Source organism: Synchiropus splendidus, chromosome 11 (genome assembly GCF_027744825.2).
Source record: "Synchiropus splendidus isolate RoL2022-P1 chromosome 11, RoL_Sspl_1.0, whole genome shotgun sequence".
Lineage (NCBI taxonomy): Eukaryota > Metazoa > Chordata > Actinopteri > Syngnathiformes > Callionymidae > Synchiropus > Synchiropus splendidus.
Genome location: NC_071344.1, coordinates 15201813 through 15221923, shown reverse-complemented (window position 1 = coordinate 15221923; position 20111 = coordinate 15201813). Strand labels below are relative to the sequence as shown.

The following is a 20111-nucleotide window of genomic DNA, read 5'->3' as shown; positions in this document are numbered from 1 at the left end:
TCACACAGCCACGGGCCTAATACAGCAACACCCTGTTTTATTGCATACCTGTCTTATTAAAAGATTTGATAAATCATGCCGCTCTCACTTGGTGGTGTCCAAATTAGTTCTTAGCTCTGGGTTCTATTTCACAGGTCCACCTCTGTAGACAAACGCACGCAGACACACATATTGATCTGCAAAAGACACTGAAATAATTTAGTCATTTTTGCTCTCGCTTCTAAGTCTTCACTCAGACCGTGTGCAAATCGACCCTCGCCTCTTTATGCGTCTCTCCTCGGAGCAGAAGTGTCGACGTTAAAATAATTTTTTTTTAAATCCAGCGGCTCGTTTTTGAAAATGAAGCGGGCCTTTTTTGTGCGTTAATGATTGTCATTATCATTCAGCAGTTTTCTCGCCACTTGATCCGTTGTGTCAGGCGTCCCCCGGGTTCTCCCCACTGAAGTGCTCATGAAGGTTATTTGTGCCTCTCAGACTCAGGTGTGGAATTTTCAATAAGCATCAATCCGTGTCTGTAATTGAGTTAGATGTTTCATATGATTAGTGGTTTGACTTTTGACGGCCTGATGTGGGGAATGTCTGGGCCTCATGTTTGTGCTTCCTCTAATTGAAAAACGGTATCAAAACTGTGCGCTCTGGTGGGAATTCAGTGTTTTTTGGGTGTCATTTTGGATACAGATCAGTTGTAATTTATTAAAATTGAAGTCATTCCAAGTAAATCATGTTGGTTGATTTGTTGACATGATGATTCATCCTTTTTCTTGTCTGACGTCTGGAAGTATTTATAGTTTTATATAAGGCGGTGTGAGAAAATGTTAATATATATAATATAAAGGTTTTCAGTCAAATAGTTTTGTCTCAAATTTTACCTTTCCATTTTGAGTGATATTGTGTGTGTTTTTGTGGTGACTCAAGTATCATGATGTGTATCGTGACTTCTTACCTAAACTCACCACTAGAGAAAGAATGAAATTCATGGTGTCTTTGTACTGCTGCCTGTATGACTACATTTATTTCAGATCCACACAGTCCTCACCAACCGTCCTGTATCACTGTCATGTTTGATGTCTCACATCTCTTTTTTTTCTCTCCTTTTGTTCTGTCAGCGGGGATGGAGAAGCCCGGAATCGTGGAGCAGGTTGACCTGACCCCCACGCTGGCCCTGGGACTCGGCCTCCCTATATCTCAGAACAGCGTCGGCCGTATCATCCCGGGTGTCATGGAGGAAAATTCAGTGCGAGACCAGCTGCGCTTCCTGCATCTCAATGGCCACCAACTCAGCTGCCTGCTCAAAGACAGCATGCCTGACTACCAGAAAGGTGCGTTCACATGAACCTCTCAGAACTGTGATTCAAGCTCGACCAACAAAAATCTCAAGCATTATTTTAAATAGCCAGGCAGACCACTTTAGACACGGAGCTCGTCTGACTTGTCTTCAATCATTCATAACTTTCCACCGTAACTGTATTTTTTGTTTCTACTCAATCGATCCTCCCGATCAATAGTTTTCTCTTAGCCTCGACTTCGATTTACAGTGGCGACTTTGAATTTGTCTTCAGCCTCATTTTGTTTGTCGTTCCTGCTGCACGGCTGTTACCACCTGTTGCTGCTTATGGTTAAATATTTTATGAATGTTTCTGCTCCCTGCTGACTGCAAAACATTGTTACAGCTGCCGTTTAACACATAAAATGGGTTTAATTTCCCAAAGGAGTCCAGAGGAGTCAAACTTATAGTGAGGCATGATTCAGTGTGTGGGGTGTGGGTCTCTTCCAGTTGTTAAATCATGCTGGTGGGTCTAGATCTTGCAGCATGGTTTGCTGACGGGCAAAAGCATACCCAAAAAGTGGTTCTTCAGTGGTCATAATGATAACTAGCTCCATAATATTCACTCTCTTTCTTTTCTGTTTGTCATTTCCTCATCAAACTTCTGAGGAAACAGAACCATTAAGTCATTTCCATTGTGAAATGCCACATTGGAACAACAAAATTACTGTGTGAGAATGCTGTTTCTTAGTGTTTTTGAGGTTGTCATTGCTTCATATTGGTAAAGTGCAATCGGAAAACCTTCCTCACCCTGGACACTTTAGTGTGATGTCCACAATTCAGCATTTCTAACAATCCGCTTATGATTGTTGGGTATTTTACTGTCAAACAGGGGAGCAGATCAACGGTAACTTCAGGTGGATATTTTCACATTCATGCGGTCTTGAATAGATATGAACTCAGGCGTCCTTGATTCATCTTTTTTACATTCAGTCCTACGCTTCTCTGTTGATCACCAGACATCTGATCGTGTTTGGATCAAAGAAAATGCAATTTAATGCTCGCCGGAGAAGGATTTGATGCTTTAACTCCTCCATATCCTAATGATGATGCTTGCTGCTGCATAATGTGTTTGAGGTCCCTTTAACCTGGTGCATGTGTGGATGTAATTACTTCCTACGCTGGAGAAGGAAGATCTCTATTATGAGCTGCCATGAATGTGGTCCTGCCATAAGACTCCATTTCCAGCCTTAAACCCAAAAAGGTGGTGTTAGACTTTAACTCTGGGATTTAAGATTTATTATGAAAGCCATCGATGAGAGCAAAGCGACCCAGGTCTCCTGTCTGAAGGTCTGAAGGTGAAGTCTCCCCATTGTAAATCTTTGCATTGATTTCTCTCAATCCCTGCAGAAGTCAGCCTTCAACTGAGAAATTCGTCTGGGAGTCTTGAGATGACTTCTTTGAGTGTGAACTGCGAATACTATGAGCTGATATCTTGTCTGCTTATACATCGAGGTCGCAAGTCTTTGTCAGAACTATCTCTGCCGTCTCCCACGCCTGCATCTTTTCTCCCTCTCCATCTGTCTCTCTGTCACTGCCCCACACTCGCACAAACATCTGATGCTCCAGTGGCAGGAATTATCACTCTGCTCGAGCTTGAGCTGCCGCCAGTCGTTTATCTTATCACCAGAAATTAGACAGAGCAAATTGGAGGCAGAGGGCTTTCTCACCAGAGAGTGCTCTGCTATATTAGCGACAAGGCAATATGGAGTAATGATGAATATTACATGAGGCAGAAAGTGAGTGTCACAATATCGTTCCACTTGTCTTGGCTTTTATCCCTCAAATATGTCGCATTTGGACGATCACCAGACGTAGGACTTTGTTATAACCTTTTAAAAATATTTTTGAATTTTATTCAAATGGAGTAAAAGTCTGACACCCTGGTGAGGATCACATCCTCATCCTTTGATTTATAATGCACGATAAAAGGAGGTGTAAAGTGGGCAGGTAAAGGAGTCCTTAAGTGATTCAGATTCAGTGACATGAGAGAACTGCTTTGAGTCGCCACAAGACCTCCACTGCTCTTGGAGATCAATTTATCATCTAGAGACGCTGCTCATCTTCATCGAGATACCAGTTGCGGGTGGCACAGCCATTATTTCAGGATGTCTGTCTGTGGTCTGGAGCCTTGGGAAATAACTAGAAACACATGATCACAGGTGGGAATTTGCTGTCTAAGCATGGTGTCTGGCCTTAAGAGAGACGCTCAGCCATCTGGGAGAGACTCAGGTCAGAACTGCCGCTCCTCCAAATAGGGATAGGTTGTGAGACAACACAGATCTCGGTTGGCCTGAGAACATGTCGCTGTTCCACCAGACATGCTGTAAAGTAAATTTCATCAGACGAAAAGAGATGAAATAAAGCGATGATGAGACGCCACCAATGTAATAATAGCGCGGACGAAAACTGCGTGAATTTGTGTCATAGCTGACGAATAATTGTGTCAGTTGAAAACCGATAAACAAGATGACACTTTTCTAAAAAGCATTTGTCGGTTGCAAACTTTATTCGGCGGGTCAAACTTGCTGCAGCACATGAGCTTCTATTTTGGTCTCAGGTTTCCATAGTGATGAGATGAAGAACGTGTTTTCTCTTCCATCCGGCTGATCATTAATTGTTCTTGACTCTGTCCCCTATGCGACCGACTGCTGAGGAGTTTGCTTGTGAAGTTGTCGGGCACACATCGGGGTCGTCTTTGAACGGGAGGTGCATGTCTTCTGCTGGTGTCTTTGTTCTAAAGAAAAGGACGTCTTCAAAAACAGTTCTGCGTGAGCTTCCATCTTCGTCCTGTCACTCTCCGCTGCTTGTAACCTCAGGCTTCTTGCGGAGTCATTAACCAAATCCGTGCTCTTGCAGACAGCTGACACACGACCATGACCATTGATTCTGTACGATTCATGCCTGTGGCTCTGGGTGCTAATATTTCTACCGAGCCTCCCGCCAGACGCTGGCACTATTCATCACCTCGGTGGCTGTGCTGCTGCTGCTGTGCTGTTCGACTAGAATATTGTTGTTAGGTGTGCGTTTCATTGACGTGACTAACAAATCAAACCCCCTCGTCGGAGTTGTCCTTGAGCAGGCGCGTGAAGCACCGGCGTGGAACGGAAACATAATTTCATCTGCTTTGAGTCAACATTTGGGTGAGCTACAGTTGAGCCCTGTTTTTGACTTAGGGACTGCAGAATAGCAGCCACCCAGACCTCTCAATGATGTTTAAACTAAGTCGCTGTTCATAAGATAAGATAAGACTTATCTTAAGATAAACACGCGTGACTAACTTTGTCTTAAAGGGGTCCTATAGTGTTGTTTTTTTTTGTTTGTTTTTTGCTGTTGAATCTCATCTGTTCAAAAAGTAGCTTTGCATCAAAATAATATTTACCAAGTTCTGTCTAGTTTAAGTTTAAATGGCCGACCCAACATGCCTGTGACCCCGCATGTCCTTACACTTTTAGAGAATGCAACATCGCAGCATTTAAATTAGCCAAGGTACAAGACAACTAGTTACTGCTTTACCCAAGTAGATGGCAGACATGAGTACTATGAGGGTGTGTTTTTATGAAATACAATGCGACATAAAGTGACAGCAGTGGTGTCGTCACAGCATGTTCGCTGTCACAATACTGGAGACAGTTCATGGTGAAAACACTGACAGATGTAATGCAAATGTAAAAATGGATGCTGCAGCAGTGGTGTTCACCGTTTCACCTTAAACAACAAACAATAAACAACAGTGATACTCTAGTTGCGCAAGAGTATAACTATTGGTCAGATACACGTCTGTAAACACTATGGAACTCAATATGGCCGGCGCCTGGTGATGTCATAATTTAGAAATTGGATAACTAAGTACCCAGAAAGGGAAGAAGAGGTTGTCTTGTCCTGCCATCGCTGCCTCCTGGGGCTGTGTGACCAGTGGCACAGTGCCTCCGCCTATTATTATCATTATCATTTGCACTTCCTGCTTGGCATTTTACATGAAATTGTTGCAGCACATTGAACCTGTGTCTTAAGTAGCCATTTGGATACATTCCAATAAATATTTTCCTCTAACCAATTGACAAATTTCTCAATTTTGTCATTCAGTATTGCAACTAGGAAGGCGACGCTAGATCAATATTTAAACCTACTGGTTTAGCCGAGCTGCTATCATCAATAGTTGTGTGTCATCGATTGGCGGTGTGACTTTATTATTGTACAATCTCAGAACCAATCCGCTCAATCCGTGACTGAGAGCTGAAATAAGGGATCGCCTTGCTCTTTGTCGTAAGGCTGGAATCGATTTCCGCACAGCAAATTGAATTAATGTGGTGTGGAATAACTTTCAGCACACGTTTTTCAATCAGTAAAATGCCATCATGGACGCGTCTACTTTTGTGTACGTTTGATGGATAACATGAGAAAACGGTTCCTGCTGGGTTGCAGAGGTCGGCTTTGAAAACTACCGTGTGGCAGAGCGGGCGCATGGCAACTGGATGAAGCTCTACCTGGAAGGAAACACGTCAGAGGTGCTGGGCAACATGGGGAAAAAAGTCCTGAAGCAATACCTGGAGGCGCTGGCAGCCATGAGCTCAGCTCTCAGCAAACAGCTGGGCAAGTACGACATGTACTCCATGATCGTCGGGTTGGTGTTTGTCTTCCAGGTAATCACATTTATTGATATTTTATTTTAGGCTTTGTATAAAAGTATCATCACTGGTGGGATTCAAAGATTGATCATGAAGATCATGGTCCTTGGATTAGACTCCAAAATGTTTGGCGTGGCAAGAGCGACATTTAGTGGCCTCTGAAAATTTGGCTTCATGATACCTCATCTACCCATCAGAAGGATCGGCTCATGGTTATGAGTCAATAGGGTTGGAAAGAAGAAGAAGAAAAAGTCAAAGAAGAATAGAACTAAGACAATGAAGAAGATGAAGACTGTAGGCAGATGCTGAAAAGGTGGAGACAACAGAAGGAGACGAAGACAGAAGACAAACAAGAAGACAATAACAAAGAAGAAAACAAAGACCAACAAGAAGACAAAGATGAACAAGACATACAAGTAGAAAAGTTAAAGTCTAGATGATGAAATTGCTAAAGAAGAACACAAAGACAAAGTGGATGAAGAAGAGAGACAAAGGCAAAAAGGGTTACGGTGAAGAAGTAGACAAAGAAAAAATGACCAAGAGAAAGAAGGGGGTCATATGCAAATTGGCATTCATCACTAAAGACAAAATAATAATTCAATAATATGATAACAGAGCTGTGTAATTTGTATATTGTCTGATGTCTGTGTATTGTCCCACAGTTGCTGCTGGTGTTGCTGCTGGCCATGCCTGAAGCGCTGAGCGGGGCAGCAGCAGTGGACATCCCCATCCTCTCCGCCCTGCTGTCCCTGCCTTTCTACCTACTCTGCCTGTTCCTGGCCTCCGTGCACGTCCTGGTGTGCACCTCTGCGGGGAACACTTGTTTCTTCTGCAGCCTCTCCTGGGGTCTGGTGTTTGCTGCCGTCGCGTTCTCCTCTGCAATGTTCTGTATTCTGGTTTCTATGGTTGCACGGCGGCTCCCCGAAGGACCCAAGATTCAAGGGAAGGTGAGTCATGCCACTCAAAAACAAAGATTGGTGCATGAAAAAGGATGTTTGAGTCTCTTAAAGATTCTGTGTGGTGAAGGCTGCAGAGGACTTTTCTGTATGGAGTTCGATGGTTCCCATCATGTGTGCGTGGGTTTCCTCCCACAGACCAAAACCATACTGAGGTTAATCGGTGACCTTAATTTCTGTGTGCGTTTTTGAGGGTTTTGCGAGCTCTACAAAGGACTTGTCCGGGGGGCCCTCTGCCTGTTGTCCTGTGTAGCTGGGTCGGCTCTGAATAACAAGTACAAATGCTTAAATTCACCTGTCTCCCCCTGAGGATTTCTGCTATTAAAGATGCAAGTGGCCTCAAGTTTCAGCGTAATCTGTAAATCTAATTATTTTCCAGTGAGCAGAAGTTGCACCTTAAATAAAACAGCAACGATAAATTAATGATAAAATCGGCGTGCACTTTCAGAAAAGTATCGGCTTGTTTGTGTTTGCAGATGAACCTTGATATGCTGCAGAGATTCTTTTTTAGAATTTCAAACACATATTTTTTGTTGCCAAAGAATCCACAGATCAAATGAAGTTAGCGCAAATTCTGCTTGGCTCGGTGGGAATGCTGTGGTCTGCTCTATTATACGCCCACTCTGTCCCTGCAAACTAACGCAGTTTTAAATCACTTCTGTCCAAAGATACCGCAGCGCAGTGTAGGAAACTCTTGGCTCTGTCGGAAAAACTCTGCTGTTGTTTATCGTTGGGTAACATTTAATCAATGTTCAGTTGTTTATTTAGACTGTGTTGTCATTGCCAGAAACACTTGTACAGCGAGACACAAATTTGCATTAAACTACAGACAATTCTCTTAAAGTTGCTGTTGTTGCTGTTAAGACTACACTGTCTTGTTCAGGACGGTTTGGCTCCTGAAACACCCGTGATCTGAAAAGTTGCGTGTGAGGAAGTGGATGTGGAGAACTCTTCTCTGAAGAAGTGCCAGCGGCAGGCTGACTTTGCTGCAGTGTCCTTCTGTACGTTTACTCTGGGTGTCATTGGCTCTTATTATTTAACAAATCCATCAGCTCACTCTCATGCACCGCGCCGCTACACTGATTAATATAGTACATCATTTTAGATAGAATATGTATCGCCTTTTTATTTACAGTGCTCGATAACCTTGAGATGATTACGGAAGTATAGAGTTGTAATTATTTCGGAGGAGGTGGTCGTGGCTTCGGTTGAGCGGACCACGGCTTGTTGTATTTATTGCCAAAACTGTGCATGTGGCTTCATCTCACTGTGATTCCAGTTGTATATGGCAATGAGAAATGGCTGTGTTACTGCTCATTTCACTCTAACCAGGACCTTTTAACCACATCATGCCCTTTCCAACAGGAGGACAAGAAAACTTTCCAGTAGTCCACATATTGGTTTCAAATGATTCACCAAATAGACTCATGAAAAACAGGGTCTTGAGTGTAGCCATTAGCACTGCAAGTCTATAAACCAATCTTCTTAAATATGTGGGTCTTGTTTTGATTTACATTCTCTTTTCATTGCTGTGGTTTTGCCTCACCTGTTCGATGAGCTCCAATTAGAGGTGCAAACCTCCCGTCTTCACTCCCAGTTGCTCTCAGAAGTGATTTCTCCACAGCACGTCGTCACTCATACCAATTTATCTGTAAAGGTTACATCTCATTTCCACTCTGGAAACTCCAGAAAGCGCTGACCCAGCAAGAAAATCATAGGAAAATCCAGTAGGGTCATTAATCTGGAAGAAGAAGTAAAGTTTTTTTGTCTTTTCTCCAGAACAGATGGAAGAACAGAGTTCAAGTCTCTTCCTTACGCTGAAATATTTTTATTTTCTTTATTCTTGCCTGTTCGGCATTTGACAGCCGGAAGTCAAAAGTGCTGAATTGGCGATAGGTGCTGAGATTCGCTTGGGGAGTGAATGCTGACCCACGTGGTCTGATCCGGCAGATGAGTGAGCTACAGCAACAGCCACTTGATGTAGATTTGATGATTCATCCAGCGACGAGATCACTGGTCCAGTTTCCGCTGCTCCTCTGCAGCACGACAATATCCTGCATTAGGACGGCCTATTAGCGGACTTCACATTCTAATCCATCCTGATTCATTTTCATCTCTAGATAATGTTGATGTAAATGATCCTGATTTATCGCTGCGTCGTTGGCTGTGAATCTCTCCCTGAGATCACCCGCTCTGCTCATGGCAGGACCCTGAGGAGCTCTCCAATTTACTCAAGTGCTTCAGTTCTATTCAGGAAAACAGCCGCTCATTCATGCCACGTGCATGAGCTCTGAGGCGGCAGCTCCATGATTCCCATGGTGACGTCAGCATGAATGGCAAACTGTATGGTTTTACTCATTAGTTTATTATTTTTAGCGCCACGAGGCATCGTGTGCTATTTCATAAATATCATTTTTTGCATATTGTGATGCATATTCAGCCACGTAATAGAAGTGGTAACCAAAATATCGAGGTGTAGATGTCAAAACCTTGTCACTTATGTAAGATCTTAAATAAGATTCCCAAGGCTGATTCTTTAGTCTTGTGTAACAGGGTATTTGAATCATTTCTCAAGTCGTAAGGTTTGAGTTAAGCATACTGGTTCACATGTCGTGAGGACACAGACAAAAAGCAGAATTAGAAGTGTCAACAATGAAGACACCTCATTGGGAGAGTCTAGACAAGATCAGAAATAAGTATGTGAGAGGGACATGTGGTTTCCACGACTAGTAAACCAGCTTGGAGTCATGTCTTAGTTGAGTGCCACCAAGCCTTCAGAATAATGGTCTCTTTTTAAAGGTGAACTCTCACATGACTGAACATATTAAAATGAAGGGGAAACAGAAACAGACAGGTAACACTTAATGTGTCATGGAGGAGCACATGAACGTGGTGGTTTTGTTTTTAATGGAAAGAAACCTTATAATGACTGAAGTCCATTGCTTGCGTAAGTCAGGTTGCGCGGTCCGGCCCAGTTTACGAAGAGATGGACCGATGCCGATTGGAGACAGATTTACTTGTCATGATGAAAAGCTAGCATTTTTATTGTCACCAATTCAGTGAAAGGCAAAACAATCCCATCTTGGCTGCATGTTTTATGGTGGGATGGTGCTCTTTGACAGTTTCCAAAAAAAATCCTGGGGACAAGTGGAGAAGTTTGGAGACAAAGTCAAGTCACATGGTTTGTGGATAGCAGAGATAATGTTTGTCCCATTGTTGGAGATAGAGAAACGAGGTTAAGAAGAAAAGGAGCAAGACAACTAATGAGATTTATGGATGTGGTTCATGAGGTCTGGAGTGTTAAAACACATGCATTGGAATGCATGTGTTTGCTTGTGAACCTTTAATTGAAGTGTAAACTCACTCACGCCACTTATGTTTAAGTGCATATGATAACGTTAAACATGTACCGGTGTACTTTACATATGAAGTACACTTATGAACCATGAATGACAGAGGGTGTCATGACCCATGGGCATGACTCATTTACTGGCAGAACACACTGTATACTGACCCACATATCAAGGCTAAATCTGGAGAATGCATCACCTTATCCGGCTCTGCCTTAGTGACAATGGAGCTTCATGGAGAAGTGTCCTAAATTCCTTACTCGCGGAAAACTCAGCCTTTTAAGGTAGACTATTAAGGAGGACCGTATAGGATGTACCATGCTTTCTAACGTTCTACGCTGAAAAATAACCTTGAAATGCTGTCCATCACTACTTGATGTGTACTGCGCATCAAAATATATGTTCTTTGGAAACCTCTGCTTTGAGACCCCTAAAGGAGGATCTGCACCGCGATCTCATGTATCTTTGAATCCCTGATCTCCACTTCCTGGACCTTCGTATAATCACTTGGAACATTAACACTAACCTTTGACAAATTACTCCCTAATAGTAGCTGAAGCACACTCTATCTCAAGTTGCGTTTTAATTACTTTTTACTTTTTAGAAAGGCGGGATATTGCAAAAACCGCCGGGCAGATTTTAATCAACCTTGCAGTAGCAGGTTGACCACCAGCCAAAGAACTCATTACATGTTGGAGGAGAAGCTCACAGCCCGTTTTTTGTTTTGCTTCTCACACCATCATGCAAATGCATATCCCGGGGAATATTACCTGACCGCTGTTGTGCTGCTCTGTGGGATGAGATTTTAGTCGTGGCTGAACATATTTGTGTTTTTAGTCATCGTGTATCTCAATGGAATCTCTGTGCTAATGTGAATAATGGCCTACTGCTGCCCACATGTATTATATATAAGTCATCGCTCCGCATAAACGTGATGTGTGGGCACACTCAGCCTTAATCACTGTCGTACGGTGGTGAAAGAAAGACAATTAGTGGACTCTGAAGTCATCGCTTAACTGCTCATTAAGGTTTTAGTGCCGCGGCATCACAACAGCTCCCTCGTTGTGAGACTGAAAAGCAAACTACGTTGTCTTCTGCTCTTAAATCAATGTGCGCTTAAATCTTTTGAAGTCCTTTGTTTTGTTTTACATTCACAAGTAGTAATACAGCACCACCATCAGTGGATCCAAACGTGATGCCTTTTTAAGTATCTTTTCCTGCCAATGTTTGAAACCGCTCAGTGAAATTCTGTTTTAGATTCTCTGAACTTCTCAAGGTTTTGCTATTATTTCTGCTCTCTGTATCGTGGTTTGATCTTTTTTTTTTTTCATCTCTGCTAATGAAACTACATTCAATCATGGTCAACGTTCTCTTTTCAAAGCTCCGCCAGCCTTGATCTCTGGTGTCATTTGATGTGGTATTTGTATATCGAGTCTGGCTAATGTTTCAATCTGATGGAACATTCTGTCGCTTTTTTTTTTTTTTTTTTTTACAAACATATGTAACTTTTGTTTGTGCATCATCGGCTATTTTGAAAATAGAAGAAATAACATGAACTTGGCTCGCGATGCAGATGATGAGTTCAGTTCATGAGCCAAGTTGTACTCCAGGAGGAGAACCTTATTGAAAGACATTTTGGAGTTGAACCATGGCGATTAAACTCACTCATGCAAGCTAAGATCTGGGCTGAACCAAATTCATAATTGTTTGTGAGAGAACCCAGTTACCAGGTCGTCAGGCAGGTTTGAAAATCAGAGAAAACATTCCACCTTCTATCCAAAAGGCTTCTTCAGTTCTGGAGAGCTGGGTTGGCGACAGGCTTATATCAGTCTAACTGGATGGGCAAGGATGAAAATGACCAAGGAATTCATATGAAATAAATACTCAGTCAAGTGTAATAGGTGACAGTTACATTTGTAGTTATTAAAGGGTTCAAGACTAGTAGTAACTAAGAGAATACAGTAGCAATTTCAGATTTCCATTTTCCCATCAGTCATTGTGCTTTTTTTTTCTGAGGTTTTCAGATATATTTATAATTGGCCGACTAACTGTTATCTCAATGTGTCACGACGTGGAAATGGGAATGTTATCTACTGCTATGTACAACTATATATTTAGTGGGCCATGTGGAATGACTTGTCAGGCCACATTTGGCCCTCAGGCCTTGATCTTGACCTGTGTATGAAACCGTGAGCCTCAGTGGTACATTGAATTGCCAGTCCATTATTTTGAAGTAAAATAATGTTTTTTTTTTATCCAATACTTCCAAGCGTCAGATGCACATGCTCATGCTGTGATGTGCCATGTCATTTCACAAGATGCATGGTGTGTTGAAAGAGACAAAACCCTTCCAGCCACCAACTGAATTGATCGGACCAAGAGGTTCTCGTTCTCATTGAGTTATCGGTTTGGCACTTCTGAGCTCAATGTTGGAGTCTGAAATTTGATGTTTGTAGAACATAGAATCCAAGGTGGTATTAATGCGGAACAGAGTGAAGTATTGTTGGCTGAAAGGGGGGTGTTTGTTTATATAATGATGGTTTCCCCTCTGAGAGTTTCTCTGAGAACAAATTATTATGAACCAATGCTTAGTGCATGGGTTGCCATGAGTCTCTTGAGTTGTTGAGAAAAAACAAAAAAAAACTCTTGTCTTTCTGTCTTTAGTCTCCGGTCCAGAGCAGCGGAAGTGAGTGGTCACTCTCAGAGCTGGACGTCCTTCTGCTGGCCGGCACAGTGGCTCACACCCTCAGCCTCGCAGCCAGCAGCTTCGTCGAGGAAGAGCACCAAACCTGGTACTTCCTGCTCAGCACGCTCTGCGTCGCCGTCTTCCAAGACGTCTGCCGCAAATACTTCAGCGAGAAGAGGAGCGATGGCGAGGAGGACGAAGAGGAGCGCTTGCTTCCTTCCAAAGATTATCTCCCCTCGGCCTACCACAAGACAGAGAGGAACTCAGAGAAGTGGTTAGCTTTAGCCACGCCGCCCTTCGTCCTGCTCTGCTGTCGCCTGCTGCGGTCCCTTAACCAAACCGGAGTCCAGTGGGCTCACCTTCCTGATGTAGGACACTGGCTCAACAGGTAGGATCCGAGCTTCTGTTCTGCGATCGGCTCAGACAAATGATCTCTAACCCAACAGTCCCAATATTTCATGGTTAGATTCTGAACATACAGTTGACTGGAAGTCAGCTCGAGTTCATCTGCTCCCACTTCCTGCCTCTTGTATAATCTGTCGTCTTGGTGAAGTAATAAACGCTAGTGGCCTTTTTCAATCACACAAAATGAAGCCGCCTCGCTTCCTCTTTGACTTGTGACACTCAGTTGTCGCCCTTGGATGGAGATCATCTAAAGATAGAGTTGTCAGCGAGGCTGTTGAACTTAAACACCTCCATACTGTCACACACACGTTGGAGATCAATGTCGCAATCTTCTTCCTGCTCTCCAGCGACCACAAAATCACCATCTCAGGTGTTACATGCCGATGAGCTTTTAGGTTCGTAATAAATTACATTACACTTTGGTGAAAGGTTCTTTTTCTTCATGTCGCCTCCTTGTCTGCAGCGGGACTGTGAAGACCGACGTGGATTGAACTGGCTGCTCTCTCACTATGTCTCTGTGTCGTCTGGGTCTGATCCATAGATCTCTGGGAAACACACATGCTCCACATATGATGTAGAGGTGATGTCGTAACCAACCAAAACTAAATGAGATGGTGCTAATGAACAGAACATTGAAGTTTAAAAACTTGTTTGAGCTTGAAAATTTGACCATTCAAATTAGGATTAATGACTTCATTCTTGAATTACTCAATTGTAAAGCTGCTAATTCATTTGATTCATTTTTTAATCGAGTCCCGCCTTCTGTTCTCATACATTGTTGCTATTGACAAGTTAGTAACTGGGCATGGGGAGCAGGTTGTGGTCCATCAAAAGAGAGTCTGGGTGCTGGAAGCAGTAGTTTTCCCTGCCAGAACCTTCACTGCCAACATCGCTGCAAAACAGGAGTCACTCAACATCTGGAGCTCTGTGTTGGAAGCAAACATGCAAAGTGGATTTGGGCTGTCGAAGACCAGTTGAGCTGCTCCTTTGTGGGTGATGAGCCGAAGCCCCACAGCAAGCCGAGGACCAGTCGAGAGTAGCTTAACTTAAATTTATATGTCCTTATTTGACATTTCTGAGGTGGACATCATCTTGCTCCGGGCGAGTTTGACCCGTCTGCAAACACAAGGGAAACAGGGAGATCAGCCCTCCTTACTAATTACCGACCATCTTTGACAGAAAAAAACTCTGGTTCTGATTGCCAAAAATCAATTGTTAAATTCATGTTTTCTATTGAGGAAGACTGGGGCGAAGGGCAGCCTTCGGAACCTTTTGCTTTTATGAATGCGGCCCATGTGAGGTCAGAGCAAAACCACAGCTAACCAAAACTAAAAGAAATTGTTAAAATATTGTGTGAAAATGCCCTGTAAAAAAGTGCCAAGATAATCTCCAGTCGCCTCCAATATTTACATTTTATATTGACAACCTTTCAATTTAAATAGAACCAGCAATTTTCATGAAATCATGGTTCATTGTAGACATTTTAATAAATGCTAACCATGTGAGGTTGGCTTTGCTTTGCTTGGGTTGGACCAGTGCATTAATAAGGACAGTCGCTAGTTCCACCAACAGAGAGATGGTGGTCTGTAGCATTGATTTCCCATCTTGCTCATGCTGTCCACCTACAAGTTTTGAGGAGGGCTCCAGTCGAGGCAACTTGTTCCTGTTAATCTTGAGCTCCAGTTGAAGGGCAGGCAAGCACCGTGCGCTGCTCCGTTATTTCAGTCAGGAAACAGACCATGAGTTTGTCAGAGGCATCAATATTCTGTGGACAGCACAGCACAGAACAAGGGATTATGGTTTCTTCTTTAACATGCATCCCATTGTGGAATATAGATGTGGATTCTGACCTTTTCCGTATCCCATGTTATCCCTAGCTGCTACCTTCTCTGCTGTTGCTTGGGTAATGATATGCTTGTGCTCTACTTCCACTACTGCTACCACACTTCACTTCAGTTTCCTCACGCAGTTATTTATTGTCTCTGTCTTTCCAATCGTCATCTGTATTGGTTGAAGTGAAGAGTCGGTTTAAAGACGTGCGGCTGTTTAATATTTAAACCGCTGCTGGAGGACATGACTGTCAGTGTTTTTCCTTGTTTGCTTCAACGGTAAACTTTTGTGCTTCTTCTTCGATTGTATTAATTTGGCATGGGTTGATTTCCCCCTCCCTGCATCTGATTCTTTAAAAATCTATTGAAAATGTTTGAGGCAAACATTTAAAATATGAATGTCTGTCTGATTCCTTGCAGCTCGGAACACAAGACGGTTCTGTCCCTGCTGGCTGCCTTCTGCCTGGTTCTCATCTACCTCCTGGTTCAAAGGCGTTGCTCCTGGGTTTCCAAAGTTGCGCTAGCCCTCGGACTTGTGGGCGTCTACAGCTACCGGGCTGCTGTCGGCAACGTCATGTTCCCGTGGCATCAGTCCAGTCGCAATGCTTCCAAGTAAGTTTGGGTGACCTGCTGAGCCAAGCGTCCTCTGATACCTGATTCACTTAGTTTGCCAATGGTGCTACATTTTGGTGATGAGATGTGGTGGAGCCAGCGAAAACTGTCCTCTTTCCTTCAGTTAAAAAATAATTCTAACTTCAAATCCATGCTGTCACAGTTGAAAAACATTTTCATATTGTCAGACCAGAACACAAGGCTTCTAAGTGGTTCTCACAGACAGCACCCCAGTGTTAACATGCTCCTGCCTGCTGTAGAATCCACCTTAATTTATCTGTGACAGCCCCCTGTAGTGACCCACTACGAACCGGCCACCCTCATCATCTCAGGTGGTTTCTTAGCCATGAAGAATGTAGGCGATAGAGTCTGCTGGAAGAAATCAGGTTGTGTCATAATGTTATTGTTGTTATCATTGTTACATATCAAATTTTTGATATTATGACTAAAGATATTCAGCCAAAATGAGTTTTGAGCTCCAGTCCCAAATGCTACAGCATATCCAAGTATCTATGTATAGTATTGTATTGAAATAGCTGACATGAAATATGAAGACAATATCACACAATCAAGTGTTCCGATATTTCTCCAAAAGTATCGATACCATACCCCGCAATCGTTGAGCGTGTCGATATTTTTGTGTCACCAGAATCTATCCTGAACCTTCCTAGCAGAGATTTGTGTTGTATGGGAGTCAAGTTGTTTGCTCTTTTAATATCTCGGAATTTTTTTTTTCTTGCGAATAAGGGAGAATCTTAACTTTTTGGTTAGTCCTGAAAGTGATTCCTTCACGTTGTACTTTAAATTGATTGACTCTTCATTCTCCACACTTTGATTTTCACCGTCCCAAAGTGCCAGAAATATGGAGATGATGTCTCGGAACAGTTGCTTTAACATGTAATATTTTAATGTTTGCTTGATTCGCCAAGCGCCATCTGTGCTATATGCTTTTCTAAACAGTTGACGAAGTGAATATTCCGATGGTCACATGGCAGATTTGATGGCTGCTATTTTGGTTTGGAAGTCATCACAGCAGCTGTTAAGTGTTTTGCTCACCTGTTAGCCAGCTGCTCCGCACCACGCACTTACTGCCACTAACCCTCCTCAGAAAATAATGAGTGTGCCGGGCAGCAGCGTCCCCTTACGAGTTCTCCTGACCCGCCTTCATCCGGCAGTGATAGCTGACCCTCGCGACCTTTCCCTCTCTCCTTGGCGGTCTCTTTTACCAGCTCTCCTAATTAAAAGCTCAACCTCTCACCCACCCTCCAACAAATCCACCTGATGAAGCCGAGCAGGGACCCAGTCTTCTTATGACGAACACGTAGATTGACAGGTGTGACCCGGTCCTTCAGGTTCAGCCTCAGACTCCGGCAGGTGGATCATTAAGGTTCATTTTCAAGTCTAGACAGGCCGGTTGTCCCAGCTGGGATACAGATTCAGCATTTGTTTTGGTGGAATAGCGTTGCATGTTTATTTGAACTGACATCAGAATAACCCTGGAAAAGGCTGGAGGTGATAGGACCAGACTGAGCTTCCTGCCGTCAGCAGCTCATCTCTCTGACATCTGATAAACTGTGTATTTATAACCACAAACTATTGATTCTAATCTCCAATATTATGCCAGTTCATGTCACGTCAAATTTGAATCTTGATCAGGATCATTTTGGCTGCCGCAATGAATCACGACTGATCGCCAGCGACACCTGCACTTACAGGGCAGTTTGCACCTAAATGCTCGTACTTCTGTGACCAAATTCAGAGACGGCACAAGTAAGCCTCTCTCGCTCACATGACCGTAAGGATCACTGAGGTTTCACATTAATATAAACCAGAGAGTGCTGCAGCCTATGACTGAGACCTGTCAATCATTGGTGTGTGACTTTATGACTCACGTGTGTAGGAGAAAACGGCTTTTCAATAGTTGTCTGCTACTGAAGTTTTATTACTCAAAGTAGTATTTATTTATGGAAAAAGTCAAAAGGATTTTTGGGGAAAGGAAATGCATTAATTGGTAAAAGACCGAGACCAAGGACATCAAAAGGCCAGTTTTGGCCACAGGCTGCATTTGTAAATTCTGTCTGTGAAGAACCAATTTTGATTTTAATGTCTGTCTTGCAAGAGGCTGTCTCAGGTCTGCTTTTGTTTGGGTGATGTTCCCACCGTTTTTAGAGTTTCCTATGTTTGAGAAAACATCTGGCAACTCTGGTTCTGAAGTTGACCAATGGAAAATCTATACACTAGCCAGACCTTGCCTCAGCTTGTGTGCTGAGGCTAGCCGGGGGGCGATTGAGCCCGAAAGGTTCCAGGCAGTCTGGATCTGGGACTGTAAAGGGTAAAGCTAAACCTGTTGATGTGATGCGAGTCCAGGGAGACTTGTTAAATATCTCATGAGTCAATCAAGTACTTGGATTGATTCATCCTGATCGAAGCATATACAAGCTGCTTCTGGCTGCTGCCTCTCTTTGGAACGGGTTGTTATGCCGAGACAGGACCCAACACAGTTACAGGAAGCGACATGGTGACAGATGCTTCTGTGGATTTACTGTCAGACGTTTTGGACAGAGCCGCTCTCACTTTTCATCCGCTCTGTTTTGTCGACAGCTCTTTCAGCAGGCGATGATGTCGAACTGAATGAACCTGAAAGCTTTTTAATTGTTCTGTCTGAACAATTTGGCGCGTGGCTATCGCACGCCTCACAGCTCTAAGCAGGTGCTCGCCTGTATAGTGCGCGTATTTGCATTTTCAAACGTGGTGGTGGTGGTCGTTGTGTTTACTGTCTCCTCCCGATCATAATGCTCCATTTTAGTGCCGGCGTTGCGACCTCCTCGCTTTCAGTTGTATCTATATTTAATGTTAAAACATTAAAGTTAATGTTGGAGACATCAGAGGCTATATTGCGCGCTGAATCTTCGCTTCAGCACCATGGACAGCTCCTGCTGTCCGTATCTTGTAATGCTCAAGAGAGGTAATGGAGCAAAGTCTTTTAATGTCAATGCAAACCTTTACCAGTCGAGTCAGTGCCACTCTTCATGTTTTTTTTTGTATGTTTTTTTCCTTCCTTCCTTTTTGTTTAAGAGCTTCAGAGGTCTTTCTTTTTTCACTTTCAGCATTTTGATCTGCATGTGGTGCTGACCAATCAAATGCGTAAAGAGAGGCAGGGTCAGAACTTTTTCTTGTCCCGCCCCCCGCTTCGTCCACTCTTTGCATTGCATTTGTGGCTCTCTGCTGACCAACTCTTTGTGATCTGAGACAACCGTTTAAAACGTGGATAAGATTTCATCTCAATTCAATTCAATCAAATCTTGTCTTGTCTCAAGCCGCCTCCTCCCCCACCGGTCCATTCAGATGTGGTTTTTGTTCACGTGAACAGAAATGCAGCCTCAATTACGACTCATCATCAGATGCTTCTCCCCCTCACCTGTCACCTCAGCGTTGGCTGCTCCTTCTCTGGCAGCCACACACAGTCGCGAGGCCGTCTGAGGACGGGAAGTCTTAAATTCTTGGCTGTTACCTTGAAGGCCTGGCACGCCATTCGTTTTATGCTTTCACACTGGTTTGCATGGTCCTGACTTCCATAACATTCCTAGCTTTTGGTTGTTAATATTGTGGATTCTATAGCTTATTAATTAAATGCAGACCAAAAGCACAGCATTTTATTTTAGTCAGTCAACTAGCAAGCTTCTTTTACTCATCTGTAATTCATCTGGCAGCGTCCATAAACTAGAAAATGGTGCAGAGTTTGATGACTGTTGATGGACTGGTGTATTGGTGCTTCTGTTTTGTTGTGACTCAGTGTTGGTGCTGCAGAACAATTTATGGGTTTGGATATTGTACGTTAGATTTTGCCTCCTAGATTTACAATCACGTTTCCGTTCCCGTCTAATGAGTGCTAGTAAATACATGCAGATTTTTGGGGGTCATTGAGTTTCACCCCTCATCGAGATTTTAAATACTGTATAGGCAAAAGGACGTCCCCCATTTTTTTTCCTCCCCTCCTAAAACTGAGTCACCGATGTCGTAAATTAACAGTCACAGTTGCAGCGCAGTGTTTTTATCACAGAACAAATTTGTCTGGATTGTATTTGCAAATTCCAATTGTTCGGATTTGACTGTGTGTGTGTATTTTAGAACGACCCAATTTGGTCTGTCAGCATAGAATCCATTTCTCTGCAATCGAGGTGGAAACAATTTGCATTTCACCTCAGTCTTTTTGTTCACCCTGCTCCGTCCGTCTATCCTGCGCAGGATTATGCAAAACACCAATCTGCCGATTTGAGCAAAACCCCACAGGAGGGGCGGAGCGTTGACCTAACAAGAAACT

General features: G+C 43.2%; 1 protein-coding gene across 3 annotated transcripts in view; it reads left to right on the top strand.

Annotated features, from left to right (window-relative positions):
* Nucleotides 1-20111, top strand: part of pigg (phosphatidylinositol glycan anchor biosynthesis class G) — a 57502-nt gene that overhangs the window by 16590 nt on the left and 20801 nt on the right. For all 3 annotated transcript variants that reach the window (XM_053879814.1, XM_053879813.1, XM_053879815.1), the window contains 5 exons: nucleotides 1107-1319; nucleotides 5750-5967; nucleotides 6615-6899; nucleotides 12923-13332; nucleotides 15599-15790. In XM_053879814.1, the coding sequence (XP_053735789.1) occupies nucleotides 1107-1319; nucleotides 5750-5967; nucleotides 6615-6899; nucleotides 12923-13332; nucleotides 15599-15790 (1318 nt within the window). The remainder of the gene's footprint in view (nucleotides 1-1106; nucleotides 1320-5749; nucleotides 5968-6614; nucleotides 6900-12922; nucleotides 13333-15598; nucleotides 15791-20111) is intronic.